Source organism: Podarcis tiliguerta (genome assembly GCF_965153285.1).
Source record: "Podarcis tiliguerta genome assembly, chromosome: 7".
Taxonomy (NCBI): Eukaryota; Metazoa; Chordata; class Lepidosauria; order Squamata; family Lacertidae; genus Podarcis; species Podarcis tiliguerta.
Genome location: NC_139540.1, coordinates 45,798,804 through 45,821,054, shown reverse-complemented (window position 1 = coordinate 45,821,054; position 22,251 = coordinate 45,798,804). Strand labels below are relative to the sequence as shown.

General features: G+C 40.8%; 2 protein-coding genes across 3 annotated transcripts in view; both read left to right on the top strand.

Annotated features, from left to right (window-relative positions):
* MYOM1 (myomesin 1) overlaps nucleotides 1-13,039 on the top strand; it is a 67,170-nt gene extending 54,131 nt beyond the window's left edge. For both annotated transcript variants that reach the window (XM_083450009.1, XM_083450008.1), the window contains 10 exons: nucleotides 151-218; nucleotides 835-948; nucleotides 1,066-1,153; nucleotides 2,377-2,415; nucleotides 2,511-2,616; nucleotides 3,846-4,009; nucleotides 4,609-4,645; nucleotides 5,474-5,496; nucleotides 7,318-7,373; nucleotides 12,231-13,039. In XM_083450009.1, coding sequence (XP_083306135.1) covers nucleotides 151-218; nucleotides 835-948; nucleotides 1,066-1,153; nucleotides 2,377-2,415; nucleotides 2,511-2,616; nucleotides 3,846-4,009; nucleotides 4,609-4,645; nucleotides 5,474-5,496; nucleotides 7,318-7,373; nucleotides 12,231-12,530 — 995 coding nt within the window. In that variant the 3' untranslated portion in view covers nucleotides 12,531-13,039. The remainder of the gene's footprint in view (nucleotides 1-150; nucleotides 219-834; nucleotides 949-1,065; nucleotides 1,154-2,376; nucleotides 2,416-2,510; nucleotides 2,617-3,845; nucleotides 4,010-4,608; nucleotides 4,646-5,473; nucleotides 5,497-7,317; nucleotides 7,374-12,230) is intronic.
* Nucleotides 13,040-20,494: 7,455 nt separating this feature from the next.
* LPIN2 (lipin 2) overlaps nucleotides 20,495-22,251 on the top strand; it is a 38,122-nt gene continuing 36,365 nt past the window's right edge. Inside the window, exon 1 of the mRNA XM_083450123.1 lies at nucleotides 20,495-20,735. The gene's annotated coding sequence lies outside the window, so the exon portion shown is untranslated. The remainder of the gene's footprint in view (nucleotides 20,736-22,251) is intronic.

The window sequence follows — 22,251 nt, the reverse complement described above, 5'->3', positions numbered from 1 at the left end:
TTTTGAGGGGCTGTTTGTGCTCAGCTCTTGTAGCGCAACAACAACAAATCTAGAGAATATATAAAAAAGAGAGCAGTATGAAAAAAATTATTTGATTCTGTCTGTTTCATAATTTCTGAGAGGATTTATTTTGCATATCATTTCAAACAGGTCCACATTTTGTTGAGTATCTGGGATGGGAAGTTACCCCTGAATGCAATGTGTTACTGAAATGCAAGGTAAGAAACAGCTACAGTTTGGGTAGTTTGTGAAAAAAGAAGCACAAGTCGCAAACACAAGATCTATTAGTGGTCAGCTGGCTCTTGGGTGCATTTACAGAATCCAGGATTGTACACTGATCACAAACCTAATGGCCGCTATCACAGATCCAGTACAGTGGTACCTTGGTTCTCGAATTTAATCCATTCAAAAACCAAGGTGTGGCTTCCGACTGGAAGCCATGTCGCACATTCGGATTCCGAAAAACGTTTGCAAACAGGAACACTTACTTCCGGGTTTGCGCCATTCGGGAGCCGATTTGTTCGACAACTAAGCTGTTTGAGAACCAAGGTACTGCTGTATTGCCTTCTCAAATATTGATCTGTACTTTGAAATCACATTACAAATTTGGTTATGATGTCTTAAAGTTGAACAAACAACTTTCCAAAATATATAGTGGATAGTAGATATAGGATGCTTGTTTTTGGCCTCAAGACCAAGAACCGAGTGAACAAATGGTTTGAAGAATCTTTATCTACTTTCTGCATTGTTTGTTCATGTTTTGCTACCCAAAGCAGGCTGTTTGATGCATGTTTTCTATATAAAAGAAAGTACATTAGCATACTTTCATTTTAGGTAGCCAATATCAAGAAAGAAACGCACATTGTTTGGTACAAAGATGAAAGAGAGATAATGGTTGATGAAGAACATGACTTTAAGGATGGCGTATGTACTCTGCTGATAACAGAGGTGAGTGGTCCCCTTCTCCCTTGATGCTTCCACTTCAGATGTGACAGATTTCCTAAATGGGCAGTGCTTCCAGAGATGAAAAGGTGTTGCTACTGCTTGATTTTATTTTGTTCACAGTTTTCTAAGAAAGATGCTGGTATATATGAAGTAATACTGAAGGATGACAGAGGGAAGGACAAGAGCATATTGAAGCTTCTGGACACAGGTGAGAATAACGTGTAAAATTGTGCTGTTTCTGTTTACTTGGAAATAAGCACCTGTGGATTCAATCTGACTTATTTCTAAGTAATTGTGTGTAAGATTGTGGCCTTAATTTCACAAGGAATCAGCAGCAAAACAGTTTTTTAAAAATTTCCAGAAGAGTTTTCTGATTGTACATCCCAGTCCTCCATTATTTCAGTGTAGTTCCTTAGTGGACTGTGCTCCTATGAAAGGAAGGGTGGTATAAAACCAGATTGTGGTCATCAGTGCTGTTTTCTAGAAAAAGAGGTGCCAGAACTCACCATGAAAACCTCCCTTGTTCTTTTATAATGGCAGTGGTGCCCACCTGAGAGGTGCCAGAACTGAGTTCTGGTGAGTTCAGGCTGAAAGAAAGCTCTGATGGTGATGATGATCTTCAATGTTCAGTTTGTGGAGCCAGGAATTCCTTTTTTTAAACTAATCGTTTATTTTATCCAGCTCTTTTCTAAATTCATTTCATGTTAGTGAACCCTTTCTGTTTTGCAATTGTGATTTCTGTCTCTAGAAGGAAACTAGGGGGAGCCTAAGCTGTTTTGATACCCTCAGGGACTACATAAGGATGCCCAGGAGGACCATAGCTTTGTGGTCCTTTGCATGCAGAAGGTCCCTGGTGTCTCCAAGTGGGGCTGGGAAAGACTTCTGTCTGAACCCCTAGAGACTCTCTGCCAGATAAACAATACAAACTAGATGGATCTGTGGTCTCGCCTAGTATAAGGCACTTTCCTGTCTTCCTATTTACATCTTGGATTGCAAGATACAAGAGGCAATGTCACCATACTCTGTTGGGGCACAGCTTAAATATTGCTTCCTCTATCCCCCAGTGATGCTTCCCTAAGCAGTCACTTGAATTACTTTGTAGTTAAGTGAATCCTAAAGAAGACTTCTTTGTTAGGCATAAACTGCACAAGTTTCAAAACCTGTCTCTTTTATAAAGGGATGTTCTTTTGAAGTACAATAATACCAAACAGAAACAAAGGGGTTTAGCATGACATTAAAACCATGAAGGAAACATGCAAACTCCTTAAGAATCTTTGCAGCACATTTTAAAAGGCAACTCAGATTTCCTGCAGGAATCTACTTGCAGGAATGCTCCAGATTAGCCGGGGAACTTCAGGGCAGCATTCAGCTACAACCAGGCATGTCTGATCTGGGAACACTTAGTTTCAGTCTCTGGATTTGTTTCCACAGCTTTTGCAGATTTGATGACGGAAGTATGCAAAGTGATTGGTGAGTATTTAATTCCCTCCTCTTCTGATGAATGACTCATTTGTACTACTCCATGAAAGACCGTAAGACTACAAAAATATGTGTTATATTTTCAGCTTTATCTGCAACAGAACTGAAAATCCAGAGCACAGAAGAAGGCATCAGATTATATTCATTTGTTAGCTACTACTTGGAAGATCTGAGAGTGAGCTGGTCACACAAGTAAGTGTGTGAGCTCTTGCCAGTACAGTAATTAAGATCTCATTCAACAGGAACATTCTATACACATTTAAATTTAGGGCACATCCAGAGGGCTGCATAACTCCACACTGGCTTTGAATCAGCTTAATGCAACCAATTTTTTTGTATACATGCTGTGCTGTGGCTGTGGCTCAGATATGCAGATGATATGTGATCAGCCTCAGACAACTCCAGGGATCCAAAGGCCAAGCAAGTGATCCTCGGTGAGATCAGACACAGCATGTCCCAATACACATTTATGCAGCAAAATACCTCCCTCTGAACTCAATAGGACTTGCAATCAAGTAAGCGTTCTTAGGACTGCTACCTCAGAAAGTGTCACACCTAGGTTATGCATTTGCTTATTTATTTGACTTCTACAACACCTTTTATATATATAAAAAAAGATTTGCAAAGCTTCACACAAACAAAACACATTCCACAAGAATAAAGCACATTATTAAAGATATAAAATCAACAACAGAATAAATTTTGGGGGCAATACTAGTGCTAGGTCTTCTTCAACTGCATTTGCATCTTGTTTAGAGAGGTATGCAAATGGTTGCTTCTAATTTTTACTGTGTTGTTGGTTTGGGAAAGTAAACTTGTGGTCTTGCACAACTCCCTTACCAGTTACATATTATGTAATAACTGCAAACATCACCTGATAACTTGAAAATTTATGATCAGCAGGTATTGAGGGTTTGGAGTGTCTGGCCCATCAGCTGAAAACAGTTCCCTACACTTGGTCTGTGCCTTCCTTTTATAGGGAGATTGCTGACGTCATGAGCAGTGGATGCTTTCTGAATGGCTAGAAAGTACCCAGAAGGTGCATGAAGCAGGAGAGCCTTGGAGAGAGCCTGTGTTAGGCAGAGCAGCTTTTAGCACCCCACAGTTAGTTTTAAGTGCACACAGTCAATACCACTGTGATAGTTTAAATGCTAACCTTTAATCATAACTCCTGCTTTAGCGTTGATATTCCTGCAAGGGAATATGTGCTGAGGTTCAAGTTTGACAGGCACAGCTGCTGTAGACTGAAGACAATCCTTTGAAGTCATATTGGGGAAAACTCCTTTGAAGCATATGGCATTGTCTCTTACTGAAAGAAAATAGAGCTAGCACAGAAATGTTACTTTGACAGGCCATTATCTTTAATAGAATTTATCTAAAACTTGTGTCTCAACTTGGTTTCCTTGTTCTTCTTTTCCCAGTGATGTTAAAATGAAGTATACAGAAAGAGTTAAGACTGGTGTTACTGGGGAGCAAATCTGGTTGCAAATTAATGAGCCAACACCCAATGACAAGGGAAGATATATATTGGAGCTCTTTGATGGCAAAACTGGACACACAAAGACAGTGGATCTTTCTGGGCAAGGTAGATAGATTCCTCTTTCTTTATCATACCTTCTATTTTTTAATGCAGAAACTGAGAAAAATTATTCTGAGTGGCAGTGACAATGGCTCTTACTCTTCTGGTTATATGATTCTCAATGTAACTCCCAATAGGCTGAGTTAGAGCTCATAGGCCTGCTGGACTCCTCACAACATGAGCTTCAGACTACAATCTGAGTCTCACTAGTAAGTGACCCATTGGGAGTACCTCAAGAGCATACTAGGCAGTGGAGTTTATGGCTGATAAGTTTTTGTTTGTTAATATTTCATTTTAAAAATATTGTGCTTTCCCCCTCCTTACAGAGGTACTTAAAGCACCAGGAGAAATCCAAGGAAGAGTCAACAATAATTTGCATCATTAAAATAATAAAAGGCAGTACACAACAGTGTCCTGATTTCCCCATAATGCTCCACCATGGTTTTTCTTTTCTTTTTTGTCACATCCATAGCCATTCCAGAAGGTTAACCATGGTTCGTTTTCTGTCAGCCAACCACCAAATCCAAAGAAAACTCAATAAAGAAATAACCACACAAATTATATTTATAAAAACTATTAACTTAATCCTGTTCTCTTTTTTTAAGCCTTTGATGAAGCCTTTGCTGAATTCCAGAGGTTAAAGTAAGTATAATTCATGGAAGATACAATCTAAAGAGGATAATGGGGGTTCTGTTGTAGAAAGTGGGGGGCTCAGAGATGGCCACTGCTGGCACCCACGACATTGCTAGAAGTAAGCATGACCAGAAGTGACAGTTGCAGTGGCATCTGGCTGTCTAGCACACTCTCACTCATCATGACCACTTAGAGAGAAATGGGGGAGGGGGGAGAGAACAGAGCATCAGCAGCCCAGGTGTTTGAGAGGATTTCCCACTGTGGAAGGAGAGGAGGAAGCAGCCTGGACTTTATACCCACTCGCAAGTCAGGTTCTGGTGGAGAGAAGTGCAGGGGGATATAAGGGAGGGGGGTAGGTGGCTGCCAAATGTTGCTGTGGAAAGGTCCTGGGTTGAGCTGAGGACCAGGACTCCAGCTTGGGAGCTAAGGCTTCCCCAAAGAAGAAGAAGGTATGGCAGTCTGGGGAACTTTAATTGTCCCCCCCCTCCCAGATTTTTGACAGAAAGTTATTCCATTGCTCAGCTTTCATTAGCATTAAAAAAAAGTGATTTTTCCCATTGGTCAAGACTAGTTTCAGCATTAGGAGACAGAGAAATCTATGTCCTGTGTTGTTATGAGTGTTTACATGATATGTATAAAAACATCATTAAAACTATGCTGATATGTTATGAGAAATTGTATCATCACATTGAATCATTTGCAGACAGATTTAGTTCAACGGTGTGGGAGTGTGGGGGTGTGTAATGTGAAATATATAAACAGTAACTGCATTCCGTCTCCATACTTTTAACATCAAACGAAACTGAGGGTGCCTTTTTTTGTCTTTTTCAATTTCAGAGCATTGGCTATTGCAGAGAAAAGTAAGTGGACTGTCAGTTGGTGTCTGCCTTGACTATCAATAGGATGCCGTACTGCCAGTAGGAAATTTCAATGTAGCTTCCTTTTGAAGAGAGTATTTCTGTTTAGAAATCTACAGGTTGATCACAAGCATGCATTCAGACAGGCTGAACTAGTCATGAAGCAGTTATCTGTGTTCCCCTCACACACACTGCCCCACTTTAGCAGCCCTATAGAGACTGCTTCTTGCCTACCATGTGCAAGAAGGGCAGAACTGCTTCCCTTAGCCTGCACCGTAGCATATGGGGGTGATTTTTATTCCTTGCTGGCCTTGATTGCCCATCAATCAACATTCATTGTAAGTAGCCAAGCCACAAAATGGAACAGTTTGTCACCCACAACTGTACTTTTCTAGCAGTATTTTTATGTGTATGCCTTTGAATGAAATTCTACTTTGATGCCATTTATCTACTTATGGTATTTATATTTTGCCCTTTAGTGGGTTCCCAGCACAGCTTACAGCGAAATTATAGGTGGTGACGATTTTGTGTGGGGGTTTCGTACCTGGCCCCCGTACATGCTGGCGTAACACACATAAGCCTCTGTTATATCCCACTTCACCCCTGTTTCTCTCCCCATTCTGCCTCCGTTCTGCCCTCTTCCAGATCCGAAAGGACCCGCACATTGGCAGACACATCAGCTGGATGCGCACAAAATGGTCACCGTCTGTGTAATAAAAGATATAACTACTGTATGCTACACACTAAATTGTCACATGTCAGCCACAAAGTGGCAGACTCATGTCAATTTCTCTCTCGGTCATAATGCATAATAAAACTTAAATATGGCCATGATGTTGCAGCATTATACACTTCCCCACCCTTGACAGTAGCAGCTACCAGAGGAGGCTGTTGCACATGGTTTCCATAAAAAGGTTCCAGGTTCAACCCTTGGCATCTTTAGGTAGGTCTGGGAAAAGATTCCTGTATGAAACCCTGGAGAACTACTGCCAGTGTAGAAAATTACTGGGATAGATAGACTAATGGTCTGCCTCAGCATAAGACAGCTACCTATGATGGTAAGTGGGGCTTGGAAAATGCATAACACCAGGACAGGAGAGCACAGGCTAAGATTTATTATAGGACCAATAAGAAAAGCCTGAGAACTGGACTTGGTCCTGCTGCTTCTGATGGAAGCCCCATTTTATCAAAAAGTGAAGAAATCCAGCAGTGGTGAATGACCACTGAAGACAGCTTCTGGGTCATGTGGCCAGCATGACTAAACCGCTTCTGGCGAACCAGAGCAGTGCACAGAAACGCCATTTACCTTCCCGCCGGAGCAGTCACTATTTATCTACTTGCACTTTGACGCGCTTTCGAACTGCTAGGTTGGCAGGAGCTGGGACCGAACAACAGGAGCTCACCCCGTCGCAGGGATTTGAACCACCAACCTTCTGATTGGCAAGCCCTAAGGCTTTGTGGTTTAGACCACAGCGCCACCCGCGTCCCTGTTGAGCCTTTACTTGCACTATTACTGGCTTTTAAATTTAGGCATTTCAGATGAGAACCCTCTTTGTTCAGCTTGTGGCATTGTAAGATCTACCTGTCCATCTTTCATTAATGGAGCCAGGGGTTGGCAGTCAAATATTAGCCATGCAACATCCCAAGTAAATTTCACATTGCTTTCACTTTGAGCAAAGCAAGGTGGAAATACCAAATATCCTTCTCAGTTTGCATTCATCACCGGCAGCTTGTAGATAAAAGAAAGGCACTAGAGGGGAATTGCAATCTAGGGCAGAGATTGTTTTGCAGACAACAAAGAAAAATGTGCTAATGTATTTTCAGATCGTGCCCGGGTGCTTGGAGGGCTGCCCGACGTTGTCACCATCCAGGAAGGCAAGGTACAGTAAATGAATTGAAACTTCTGAAGAGACAGTTCTGTAACTTTCTCCTTCTGAAAGGAGAGCTTCAGAACACTCAAGCTTTGCTTCTTTTAATCAAGAGACAGCACTCTTCATTCATCCTCTCAGTGCATAATTTCACCATGGTAGCCAGACTACCTTTATGTATTTACGGAGCACTCATTTGTTAAGCATGATATGGAAGACTGAAGAGGGTGCCAGCCAAGGTTCAGGCCGCAATCCAACATAGATTTAAGATTACTTAACCCCATTGATTTCAGTGGCTTTGAGTGTGCTTATGTTTGTATTAGGGCTCAAGGTGCATGAATCAACTCAATGGATGACTTATGAATAACTGACTCTTTAGAAATTCATACTTTATGCACAAGAGCCACCACTGCAGCAGTTCAAATCCTCTTCTTCCAATCATGCACAATCTTCCTGTGTGATGACACAGATCTTCAGATGTTTTTAAAAAGAGACATAAAGACAGGCTGGATAGTAGTTCAAAGTCATTGGATAAGCCTGCTTGTGGCCAATATCAATTCTAATATTAGGACCTTAGCCCTAAAGACATTTGCTTGGAAATATGTTTCACATATTTCAGTGGAATGTACTTACAAAGAAGTATGCTTAAGACTATGAATAGTTCTGCTAGGGTGTGCAGAGAAAGAAAAGGGAGGAGAAGCTCCATTGTGCAGCCAAAAGTGCTTGGACTTAGCAGAACTGTTTAGTTGGATATCACCCTAACAGTTTATTGATTTCAGTAAATTTCTATGCAAACTGACCTAATCAACTTTCCAGACTAAGATTTAGATTGGAATGTATCATAAGAATTTCGTATATCTTCAAATTTTGTAATACAGCACTTGGCTTAAAAAACACACCAAAATATATTTAAAATGTGTATTTTAGGACAAAAATATATTTGCAAATGGCATACAATGAGATAAATTATCTATTGAAATATGTAATATATTTAAATATTGTGATAAAATAATAATTTAAGCACAATTTTTATATAGATTTTTCAAAAGCAGATAAATGCAGTAACGGAGCTGAACAGAGTTATGAACGAACTCAAGCAAAATGTATATAGATCAGAAATAGAATTATACATTCATCCCTACTTAAACTGTGGCCTAAATTAACATAAATCTTTGTATTCTGGGATTTGGATCTCTGCCACTGAAAATCAAGCCCAAGATTTTCATTCTGTGGCAAAATCAATAAGGGTGGGAGGATGGTTTCTCTCTGTGGTGGAGTTAAAATAATTTAAGAGAAATGCTTTCTCATTATCATTTAATTAAATATGCCAGAATTATTAACATTAGGCTTTGGTCCAAATGGTGTTAACTATAAACTGCTTTATATAGAATTTTACCATAAGGGATAGAATAGATATCCTGGTGATCTTGTTTCATTTCATGTATTCTCAAAAAATTAATAATACTTAGATGGTCATATGTAAGCATTACATTTTTAAGATTCTGGATAACAATATCATATCAATAAACTAGGGTTTGCTTCCAACAGTCATCTACAAGTGACTGCTTCTGGCCACCCGATTCAAAATTATACCAGTTATAATCCATAAACAATTCTGAACACGTGTTAAAAGGCAAAGCACAACTTGTATGCTATTTAACCTGTAATAAAAAGGCGCCTCACAGGAGTATAGCATATATTTGGCTCAGTGATTCCAGTGTAAGGAATAGTGTAACATGAACTGCTTTGTCCTCCACATTGCCCACTCCACATTGTATCCTCAGTCCTTTCATGAGATATACCAACCCTAGCTTCCTATCACCAGTCTACGCCCAGTGCTGCTGATCTGTGGGAAATGAGGTTGAAGCCTGGCGGAGGGTGAGAAAAGCAGAAGAAAAACTGCTGAGTGTATAATTATAAATTCCTCTTGCAACATAAGTATTTTTCCATTGATTGGAACATGTCAAAATAAGTGCATGATGGAATATGTGTCTAGACTAGGTTTTGCCTTTCAAATATAGACTGCATCAGAAACCAAGGAACTGCATGGCACCAGGAGAGCTTCCAGTGTTATTTCTTGGCCTATATGAGCAGCAGAAAATTTATGCCCAGTTAGAAGCACATTTTAGAGCTTGTTATTTTGCTCCCTGTGTTAACTTATACTATGGTTGCTGAAGTTGTTGAGCTATGTTTTAGCTATTTATTTTTTTAGGAAAATCGGCAAAAACAACAACACTTCTGATAAGGGCTGCCATACGCCCGGGTTTTCCCCAGACATTTAAAAAAATTCCGCCTGGACTCAATTTTTGGCGGACAAATCCCAACTGTGTCCGGAAATTCTGGACATATGGCAGCCCTGACTTTTACAGATACCCATTCATTTTTAAAGTGCGATGAGTGAACCCCGCTCCCATTTTTGTTCATTCATTTTTATTCAAATAAGAACTTGAAAGTATAAAAATTGAAAATTGGTTCATTTATTCATACATTTGCTTTTCACTGCTTTGGGAGCATTGATTAGCATTGATGGAGTCTACAGAAAGGGGGAAATCAGTGAAATTGACAGACTGGGAGGCTCTGTTTAGTTTGGATATAAACAGGGTGATATTTAAGGTGGCTGTGTCTATGCACCTTTTAAAATTGTGAATAGAATGAGGACCCTTTATCCTGTATATCTGAAATTTGACAGGTCTGATGCCTAGATAAGTAGGGTATGGAAAGTCATGCAATTTGAATGAACCAAACACCATAGTTACAGGCAGCAGAAGAATGGCTGGATCTTCCATTAAAATCAATGTAAAACAAGTGAACAGATTATATTAATGAAACTTTAAAAGTAAAAACAAGTAGAAAATAAAATGTTTTCCTTCTGCTTTATTTTATGGGTACCCACATATTTATCCTACCATGGCTAATAGCCATTCATGGGGTAATATAAGTGAAGGAAAAATTAGTTCATCTCCCTGGGCACTATAGGTCTGATCCAGTTTCCACCGTCTCTCTTATGCTTTTAATTTTCATAGAACATGACAGACGTTCTGGTCACTGGTCTCCTGTATCACATCTAGCTTAGCCCTCATCAGTTCATTGAGAATTTTTCAGGCTGTGCAGCAGTACAATCGAAAAATGCTATCATCTTGTCTGATGTGTATCTCATAGCTGGCACTGTATAGTTTTATATAGGTGCATTACTTTGCTAGCTGTGCTCTGGTTATGCTAGCACTTACATAATGAAACAGTGTTCTCAGTGCTGTGTAAGTGGGTAATAAAAATTCAGTTCAGCCTGACATTTGGCATTCAAGACTACAGACAGGGAGCTTTTATGCAGCAAGAAAATTGGAAACACATTTTTTCCTGTCCTGTGAAAAACTCAGGTTGAGATGCTGCCTTTTCCGAATTTCAGCTATACTTCAGATTTTTTCCCCCTTGGCCAAAATATTTTTTTCCTAAATGCTCTATATACAACATCATTATATAATGTAAGCACTGATATAGGCATTCAAAAATATATAGCCTGTATTATTAGTATTTAGTGGAGCTATGGTCATCACATGGACTGATTTATCCCAGACTTTAAATGCATGCCATACATGTAAGCAAACCTTTATATGCCAGCCAATCTATCTTATTGATCCCTGGTTTAAGGACCCTTAGAAGTGACCAGTCTGATTAATAATAAATTGAAGGAAAATACCAAAAAAACCACCAAACCCATATTCCTGTAAGATAGACTTCAATTCCTATACACACTTTCATGGAATTAGGCCCCATTGAACATACAATGTGACTTAGATTAAAACAAACTGTGCTGTAAATATGACGAATAAAGCTTCTGTTAATTTAGCGTCACTTTATTCCTATAATTTGCAAGGATTAATCATGCTGGGTTGTTGCCTTGCCAACTGTTGACTCCACTTATGAACCTTTGCTCTTATTTCTCTTTATATGAGGGAGTTTCAAATGGTATACCACTAAACAGTGTTCATAGTCCAATTACTAATCTGGCAAAACCTTTAACTCAGCTGGGGCCTTTCCTAGCCCTCTATATTTCAGAGTCTCAGGGACAAACTTTGAGTGATGTGTTTTAAACAAGCACACTTAACTTGGGTGCATTAATTTCAGAGAAAGGGGAGTCGTGGGACTTTGATCTTCGAGTTTTGGCTCTTCTATCCTAGTTAGTTTAAACTCATTTCATATTACAGCTGCACTGGGAAACTGCAATAGTTTAATGGCAGTGTACTAACCAGGTTAATAAACATGGATCTAATCAATTTCAATGTAACAGGAAACTGTGGTTTGAATTAACTAGAATAGAAACACCAATCTGGCACATGATGGGAGGAGAAACGTCAAGGGGTATTGATTTCAGGTTGAAAGCGAGGGAATCAGATGTACAGATATTATTATATTATATTATATTATATTAGTAATAAAACTGCTCAGCCATTCTGATGAAACTGCTTGAATGTACTTTAATTGCAGCTTAATTACGTGCTTAGCTGTTCTTTAGATTTAGAAGTCTGATTTGCAATCAGTTTTGTGACCTTTCCTATAAAAGCAACCTTTTTAAAACTAAGAGAACTGTTGCTTAATAAAGAACCCAATATTTCAAGTGATGGCAACATTTAATTTTGACTTGAAATGAATGTGTTGTAGTTGGTAGTAACTATTAGGGAGAATCGGTAAAATATTGAAGGGCTACAGTAAAACTAGTTGACTTCATTCACTTCCCTAAGAACAGAACCAGATTTTTGTAACACAGAAAGATATTTCTGTCTGTTTTATTATGAAAGTAATGTGAAAACAGAGCATATTCAGGATGCTTATTTATAGCAACTGTTTACAAAAACTTTTGTGTGTTTCCTGCAGGCGCTTAATCTTACTTGCAGTGTCTGGGGAAACCCTGCTCCAGAAGTTTCATGGATGAAGAATGAAAAGCTTCTGACAGGAGATGATCACATCATCCTGAAATTTGAATCAGGAAAACAAGCAAGCTTCACCATCACGGCTGTCAGTACAGCTGACTCAGGGAGATACAGCCTTATAGTGAAAAACCAGTATGGCACAGAGACAAGTGATTTAACTATAAGTGTGTTCATACCTGAGGAAGGGATGGCCCATGCCCCCCTTCCAGATCATGGCAAAGGAGATAAGAAAAAGAAGGCATGAAGCTAAAGCTAAGATGGACAAGTGTTGCAGAGAGGTAGAGTTCTATCTGGTTTAATAATATGTGTGTGTAAATGGTTTTGCCTGTGAGTATGAAGTAGATCTGAACCCTTCCACTCACTTCATTTTAGATGTTGTGATCAGGCAAAAATGGGGAATGCTCCCAGTCCCAGCCTGGCTTTCTGTCACATGAACTTAACTCGGAAGCATAATAGGATAATGCTCATAACGCAGAAGCATAATATTCAAGGAAGTCATTTAATCAGTGATGTGAGTGAAAGGATGGAAAAAATTACAATCGTTTATTGGAGAAGATTTTCTCACCAGGAATCTAGATTTGAGCCTGCTGGTAATCTAGTATAAACTGAATGTAGTGTAGGATAGGACTCTAGAAAACAGATATTAAAGCAAACAAATGTTATGTGTTGACATGATATTAATACACACTAACGTCAGTGGAAAAAAACTGAACCCTCCTCAGTATTCAAAAATAAATAAAACACTTTTCTTTCACCTTGTTTTGTGTGCGTGTGACTTGTTTACTTGCTCACTACTCTGATGGCTGTTTACCATCCCTTTTAGTTTAACATCACCCCACACCTAACATCTTCACTTAGGTCTTCAATGCAGCACAGAGAAAGGAGGTGCTGGCAATTTTATTTATTCTACACTAGCTTCTGCCTGATTCAGTCTCACTGTAGTTTATTAAGGCTGCTGGGAATTGCAACTCCATGAGGGGAATAGGGGTCTCTTAACAATTCTCAGCACTGTTAAACTACATTTCCCAAGTTTCTTCAGGGGGAAACTATGATTGTTATAGTTACAAGATTAAATGTATGGTCCATAGCAACAATATGGGGGATTGGGGGATAGCCTATGAACAGTTTTAAACTATTGGGCAACACTGGAGGCAGAATTTTGGATAAGGTGAACTCAAGTAAATTGCTAAGACTTGTTTCTCTATGGGTTTGGTTTATTGAATTCTAGTCTCCAGGGATAAATGACCTTTATATTTCCTCCAGGCCTAGGCTTACTTCAGACATGGCTTTGACTGTCAACATGTGCTTGTGTACCCCCTCTGCCTGCTTCCTGATTCCTTCCTCAATTTTCTGGTTCATGTTAGCCATAGTTTGTTACGGCATTGGAAACTGAGAGGAAAATAGTCTACCGCTCACTGAATGCAGCTCTTTGAATCTTTAATCACAACTTGCAAATTATTATACGGATGCTATTTTTAACAGGACTTCCTTGTTTGTGCATTCTTCTTGCTTTCCTGTAGCTGACAGTATCTCATAGAGATGAACAAACTGGCTTGGCTACACTCGTTGCTGAGATGCATGGAATTTGCCTAGATACAGTAGCCATAGGTAAAAAGAAACCAGCCTCAGGGAAGAAAGAAGGTAAAAATATTTAGCTGCTTAGATCTAGTTCCAAGAAGAAAAACTCTTTATTTCTTCCCAAAGTAACCTGAAGGTACTTTGCCTTTTTTGTTTGTTTTTTACTTCAGCCTTTTGAAATGTTTTTAAGCAGAGACACGGGGAGAGTAGTCACTTTGCTTCCAGTCACAGAGTATTAGACACGTTTCATTTTTCCATTGAAATTAATAATTTAAGATGCTTAGCTGGGTCAGAGTGTTCCCTTATTTACTACATTATAAATGTGGTTTGTGACTAAACAAAAGCTCCCGATTCTCCAAGTTTGGAAAATCAGCTAGTTAAATTTGATTATTTTAAGCAGCAGCTGGCAAGTCTTTTTTATTTTACATTAAATTGGCCAAGAGAACATTCAGTATGGACTTACACTGCAGTGTAATCATAATTGAAATTGTATTAAGTAAAGAAAGTAAGTAAATGTGTGTGAAATAGATCCTAGCAGTTTGTACTGTTTCAGAAATTGCTTCATTTTTATTTGCTCAAATTAAAGCACTTCAGGAAGATGAATCGAAATGGTTGGCGTGCACAGATAAATATCAGTTTCCTTTAACACAGCAGGTGTTTTATAACAAGGGAAGGCTATGTTTGTGATGCCTCTTAGTTGCTCCATAGTGAAGTCAGCAATCTTGCCAAGAAGAGCCCATCATAATTTAGTAACAAGGACTTTCATAACTCTTCTGATCATGTGCTCTCTCAGGTAAACACAATACTTAGCCCCACATGTCTCTTTAAAGAGAAAGTGTGTGAGGGCACCCCCCCCCCAACATGAACCATGTGTTATTTTCCTTGAATCAGATTTCATTAAGCCATAAGTAAGATAGATTATTGCTTCAGAAGAGAAGTCTGATCCAAATGAAAATCCAATTGTAGAAGATGGAGATGATCCTAAAGACAGCTGGTCAAACTAAAGGGATCACAAAATGTTCTGGGTAGTAAGACAGAATGGCATAGCAGACAAATTCTTGAGATTCATGGAGAAAAGATTAAGTTAAAACATAGGATCATTGTTGTTATATTACTCTTATTATGAAAGGTATAGTGTTGATAATAGATAGCATTTCATGCCTGAGTACTATGTCTGTGGTGAAATGAGAAAGGCTTCACTGAACACAGCATTTTGTCATAAACTCAAACCTGATTGTCTTGCTGTACTGTAACTATCAGATTCACCCTTCCATGGTAGTGTTGAGAACGCAGAGCTAAAGGGAACACTGGTCTGACATAGGCTGTGTACATACTGCACGTTTAAAGCACAATTCCCTCCACTAAATAATCTTGGGAACGGTAAGGGAGCTGGGGACTGTAGTTCTGTGAGGGGTAAATTACAGTTCCCAGTATGCTTTGGGGAAAATGTAAGGTGTGTATGTGGTGCACTTATAAGACAGCTTCCAAGGTTCTTCCTATGCTCTAATGGTGTTCTTAAAAATGTAAATAAGTTCTTATATGTAATTCAACAAACAGCAAAAAAGATGTGGATAGATGTGTAATACTCTGCATGTGCAAAAATGATATAGTTTAGTATATTTGAAGGCTAACAAGGATATCATATCCAACATTATGGCTGTTCTGCTTCATGGAATATTGAGACCCTGAGATGTAATAAAAATAAATTTGCAGAGCATGCATGCCATGTGGATTAACATGTTTTAAAATAAAGACCAGATTGAATACCCACTCTTCTGTAATCTCATAAAACCGAACTGTAATGTGATTGTCAAGTTCAAGTACTAAAATCAGTGAGTCAGTTCTAACATACTGACATCTAGCATCTAGAGACTGGGTTAAAATCATAACTTTTAAAATATCGAACATTTTTGTTTTTAAATCAGCATTTGGTACACAGTCATTGAAAAGTGACACTTTTAAAAGATATCTATAAATTTATGAGAGCTACACATTTACACTGTAATACTTAAAGTGCTCCTTTGGCACAAGTCCCAGACAAATAGAAAAGGCAGGCAACACTGCAGCACTAGGAGAGAGTCAGACTGGCTGTTTTCCAATAAATAAAAGCTGAAATTCTTATGCATTTGTAGTACTTCAACAGCATGATGTCAGCATCAAGCCGGATAAATGATTTATTCATTCTGTATATCTATGTGTGCTGTATTATTTGCAAACTGGCTTAAAAAGGTACTTCTTTGCACAGCATAGTTAAAGTATAGAATTTGATCCCACAAGAGGCAGTGATGGCCACTGACTTGGACAGCTTTAAATGAGGATTAGATAAATTCATGGAGGATAAGGCAGTGTGCCTCTGAATACAAGTTGCTGGAAACTGCAGGATAGGACCAGCTCACCCATGAGGCAAGGTGAGGTGACTGCCTCAGACGGCAGGATCCACAAGAGAAGCAGGTCCAGCATCCAAGGAATGCATCACATGCTGCCGCCGCCACCACTACCACAGTGGCAGCAATGGCTGCTGCACACTGCATCTGCCACCTGCTCACCAGCACACCACCATGCCTCTCAGTGAACAGGAGTCGCTGCTGGTCTCCCTCCACCCCGAGGGAGGAAATGGTGAGAAAGGCTGCCTTCTGGGGTCTCCTGGGCTCTGCACTTGCCCAGCATGATTCAGAGCAGGCCATTCCTGCATCCTGCAACAGCCTTAGATTCCCACTTCAACCACTGGGTAAAGTTGATTCAATTCCCTCTTTCGTTCCCAATGTAGATCTCCACTCCCCACATTGTTCCCGATGTAAAACTTCACTCACCCCCCTTTTCTCTGGTGAGGGGATGCCATTTTGTGGTGCGCCTCAGGTGCTAAAATGTCTTGGGACAGAGCTGCCACAGGAGAAGAGAACATTGTTGCATTCAAGTCCTACTTGTGGGCTTCTTGTTGACATCTGGTTGGCCCCTGTGAGAATAGGATGCTGGACTGGATTGGCCTATCATAGCAGGCTCTTATGTTCTGAGACTAAGTTAAACAATAGATACAAGATGACTTCCATATTCTCTACTATTATAGTATCACATTATTTTTGTGACCGTATAGACACAAACATCCAATGAAAATAGAGGCACCCAGCCTTAGAAACTAGTAGTGCAAGTGGACATTGTATTGGGACTTGGGATTTTATAAATCAAAGTATTTAGCCTTATGCAGGTTGTTTTCTTTCAGCCTTCATGTGTGTGCATGTGCGTGTGTATATGTATATCTATAATCGTTAAAAAGGAAGATCCTTGTGAGCAGGAGTTAAGCTGTGATTTTAAAATACTTTGTATAGTAAAGTATTTTGTACAATAGAAACAATATATGAATGATAACCAATCATTTTGTTCCAATAGATTTCATTTAACAAGTGATGAACAGACCCCAGGGACCCATATTGCACAGCTGGTTGTATACAATATAACTTTGCACCTTCCCAATCCAGAATCATGTTCCCATATACAATAGTGTACAATATATATTTGCTTTCCAAACTACATGTAAAAACAGCTGATCCATCTGTAATAATACTACACTGCACTCAGTTGACCATCAGCTCAATATACTCATATCTCCTGCACATCAGATGGGCAGTTGACAAATGTATTGTCTCTGCCTTTCTATGAGATTGCTTAAATTATTAAGATACAAGATTTGGCATTCAGATATAAAATCTTGGCCCATTTCAACAAAAATTTCCATTGTTATCTAAAGTTTTTACTTGTCCCTGTGTTTCCCTGTGGGCTTCTCAACCCCACTCACCAAAAATTATAGTCCTCCTACTGCTTACACGATCCCTTATCCCAGGATAAGGGCTTTTACTCTTGTAGGGATTGTTGACCCTCTTTTGACTCACTTCAGTCTATGAGTCACACCTTGAACGTGTAAACAAAACCAAGGATGAACTGAGTTCAGTGGACACAGGGAACACTAACCTCTGCACAGTAATCAGAGTATTGTTGTTACAGGATTGGGCAGCCAATGGGTTAGGCTGGGTAAACATTACTAGCAGGAATTACAACACCTGTTGTGCTCTACCTGTACTATGAGCCGTGTGTGTGTGTGTGTGTGTGTGAGAGAGAGAGAGAGAGAGAGAGAGAGAGAGAGAGAGAGAGAACAGTGTATGCACCAACTGGATTTATATATATTGTGGCTAACCATTGCAAGAACTGGTGCAGGCGAAGGATGGGTTTTCATATACAGCATAATATAGACTTTGCATACAGAAGTACCGATACAGAAATGCTGATAAGATAAAGCACAAAGGCTGAACATATTGTTTTTGCTTTCCAGGTACCTAATGTGCCTTTACTTAAGACAGAAAGAGAGTATTTCACTGTTATTTCAGCACTTGTTTGTGTGATGCCATCCCACAAATTGTCACAAGCAATTACACATGGATATTAAATCACTGTATAAAGCAATAAAGCTTTATTTTTTAATGCAAACCTCCCCGCACTGCTAAATAAATAAAATGTCATAAAAAACCTAGGCACCCAAGCTTTAGATTGTGTACTAGGTCTGTGTGCACTTGCCTCAGGCCTTCTGCTGTGGACTATAACACGGTTACTAACAAAGTCAAATGCAGCCCACTTAGTAGCTTGATCATTCCACTTATTGACATTTTAAAATAATTATTGACTTATTTATGCTGCTGTTTCCCAGTACAAGATGGTTACAGGCAGTCTTCTCATGCTGGAAACTGAAGTGGAAAAGGCATAGAATGTCTTCCCAGAAGCCTTAAAGTTGCAATCTATATTAGCCAGAGGAAAAGGAGAAGAGAAAACGAGAGAAGGGAGAACAGAGCACCACACAGTAGTATTTGACACATATATGACTGTGTAGTAGATGGAGGCACTATTAAATTTGGAAGCAGCCTTACCAAGTAAGTGGCTTGTGAGGAGAACCTCACCACAATGGATCACCACAAGTGATGCTGTAGTACGGGTTCAACAACCTTTCTGGACCAGTGGGTACATTTCAATTTTTGAGAAAGTGATATGGCTTCATTACAAAATGGCTGCTACGAGGGCATGACATAACACAAAATTAGAGAGAGTATGTCATTGCTGCTCCCATGCACACACATCCCAAAACCTGGTTTTGATTGTGGAGATACAACTATCAATGGCATAAGAACCCTGTTTTCCCCAGTGACAACCCTAAATCAAAGTCTGGCCTGCCATCCTGAACCCACTTATTTGCCAGTAAGCCCCCTTACAGACAAAAAGACATACTGCTGAGTAGAGATGTATACCACAGTACTGTAAGTAAACTATACAGTGGATTCTTATGAATGTCTCCTGCAGAACAGGAAACATGCCAAAACCTCTTTGCAAGGTTTAAACATTTTACCTCTGCCATTTGGAGAAGGAGTTTTACAACATCTACCTGCACTTATTGTGTAGTAGTATTTTCATCAAATAACTTCTAGGGATCTCAGATGAACCCACCACAGAAAAGATGTATCCTGATAGCCAAAAAAGGAAGGAGAAAGGCCAGAGAATCCTAAATATGTTTCTGCTTGCTCCTGATCAGTGCCTGCTATATACTGTATGCATAGCAACGCGTGTATAAATTATCCTGTCAATTATGAATAGTTTTTAACTGAAATGAATCATCACTTATATTGCTTTGCTATAGTCTGCTTCCCTCCCTGCCAGGGAAGAAGGGGTGAATGAAGATCTACTTGAGCAACAAGGTGAGGAAGAAAGATCTACATTGGGATCTTCTGCTCCTGCGGATCTTGTTGCCTGAGGCAGTTGCCTCACCTTGCCTCACTGGTGGGCCAGTCATGTAACATTAATAAAATGGAGCATATTGTTGTTTGTATCCCAAATGCAGAAAATATACACAGAATGCATGATAGCAGGAGCAGGTGATGCAAAAGGAATACCCTGGAGGAACATACACATGTGCAACAGAGATGCATTTGATGAAGTACTCACAAGCATGTTCTCATCTAACAAGAATGCTTTGTATTTTTTAAAGTGTCTTAAGTTGACAAACAAAAACAAGATATTGAAAAGCGGGGGACCCACACTGGCAGCTCACATTGAGAATACAAAACCTATCAGTACTTTCATCTGAAATCAAACATATGAGTCGATAGAAGCCCTCCAGATGTTCAGATCCATGCTAGATTGGCTATTATTATTATTATTATTATTATTAAGGTGAAGTCTTCACTGCGTGGAGGACGGTGGGCGTTTGTCTTTCCAGGCTCGAGGCATAACGTGTAACAGGAATGTTAATGTGTAGCTTATAATATGCAACTGTATATAGGGCTTCAGCACGCCCGAAGCACAATGCACACGCTGGCGCTGGCTACTGTACATGCACTCTGGAAAGGAGATGCGCCCGCTGCGCTTGCAAGAGTCTGCAAGCAACAGATCACACGGTCCACTTCGGGAGGAAAAGAAGAAGAAGAAAGCTCCTCCCTGTTCCTGCCGACGCCGCCACTGCCACTAATTAGCCCGGGTCGTTTTACATCGCAGCAGGGCGGAATGTTGGGCGCGCGCTCGAGAGAGAGAGAGAATACCGTGGCCTCCCACCCCCACTCCTCGTCACGTGCGCCTCACCTCTTCCCTCCCCCGCTAGTTGGTGGCTTCGTCGCGCAAGAGAGCGAGGGGGCGCGAGAGCGGGAATTTCCGCCGGGCGCGCGCGCTCGCTCGCGTGCGTCACCCCCCCCCCCGCCTCTTTCTCCGGCGCCGCGCGCTGGCTGCGTTTCCAGCCCATTCAGTTCATTCAACCGCCGCCTCGAGCGCCCGGTGGCTGGTCCTCGCCCTCGCCAAAGCCTCTCTCGCTCTCCTGCCTCCATCCCACGGCGGGCGGACAGTCAAGGTAGGCAAGGAGGGGCAGCCCCCCTGACCACCTCACCAAGGCAGCCTCGGGGGACTTGGCGGCTTCGAGGGGCCACCACGTCCCCGTCTCCCCCCCCCCCCATTCCTCTCCAGCTCCGCGTCTGGTCCTAAGGAGGCTCTGCTGTTGCTGCTGCTGCATCCTTCCTTCCCCACGCGCACCACGCGCCCCTTCCCAGCGTCGCCTTCGCGCCCGGGTCCCTCACCCCAAACAGACGCCGGAGGAGCTCAGGTCTCGCGGCTGCCTCCACAGCTGCGCACGGAGGAGGAGGAGGAGGAGGAGGGAGTCCCGCCGAGGTCACAGGGCGCAGCCGCGCGCCTCTCCTCTCTTTCTGGTCCCCACCCCCTCCCCCTGCTTCCAGATAGATGGTGAGGGAGAAGCCCGTTTCCCTTGGTCCTCGCCAGCCCTGTTTGTTTGTTTGCTTGCTTGCTTGCCAGTGTATCGGGGAAAAGGAAGCTGGTGGTAGGAGGTGACCCACGATCAATGCCGGCTGTGGTGCCTTCCAGCAGAGAGGGAGGGGTGGGGGTGTAATCTTCCACTGTTTATAGCATAACTGCATGCATTGTGCGGGGTTTTTTATTGTCATCAGGGCAGTGTTTACTCAAGAGCAGCCACTGAAAGCAAGCATGCAGGTTTTTAGCGGCCCCTGATTGCAATCCTTTACACAGGGTTTCAGCCCATTGACTTCAATGGGATGTAAAGTAAAACTGAGTGTCTGGCTGTTGGTTTTCTTGAATTCATGTGCTTTGGTTGCCTGGGTTCTGGATGTAGCTGTCTGCTATCTGATTCAAACCTATGGTTGTAGTGCCTGTGATGCATATAGCTCAGTGGGTTGTTAATGCTTCTGTGACCATTAATGTATGTTGTGAGCTGGGACTCTTGTTGAACTGCAGTCATTGAATGAATGAATGACTGAATGAATACATAATGTTGAAATCATGCTGAAGTCTTGGTTGAGATTACCATGAAAGCTTTACACATTATTTATGAATTTGCAACCGCTATCATGTGCTAAGACTTAATCGTACTATACCAAATGCCTAACAAATCTTCTAAAATCTTATGCTGTTAAGTCTAAAACAGCATTTTAAAAAATAAAAAAGTAGAACCATGTGTTTTAGTCTGAGATGTCGTAAATATTGACATATTTTATGTCTTTCTTTAGCAATGGCGTATGTTAAGGAAAACTGTCTGATATGTTTACACACAGTGTTAGGTCATGTTTTACTTTTACTTTTACTTCTGATAATAGGAGGTACAGCCACTTATCTATATGAAGGTACTCTGGGTTCTCTGCCTGACTGCCAGAGCAATCCAAACACATGGCAGGTAGCAATGGAGCAGTGTAGCTACTGCCGCATCAAGGGCCCCATCATTCAAGTTGGCCTAGGTAGAATGTGGAGGGGGAGTCACAAACTGTTCCAGGCTACGCCAACCTGGACTTGATGTAGCAATCTGGCCTGAATTGGACCCGGTTCCATCAAGTGATAGTAGTGGA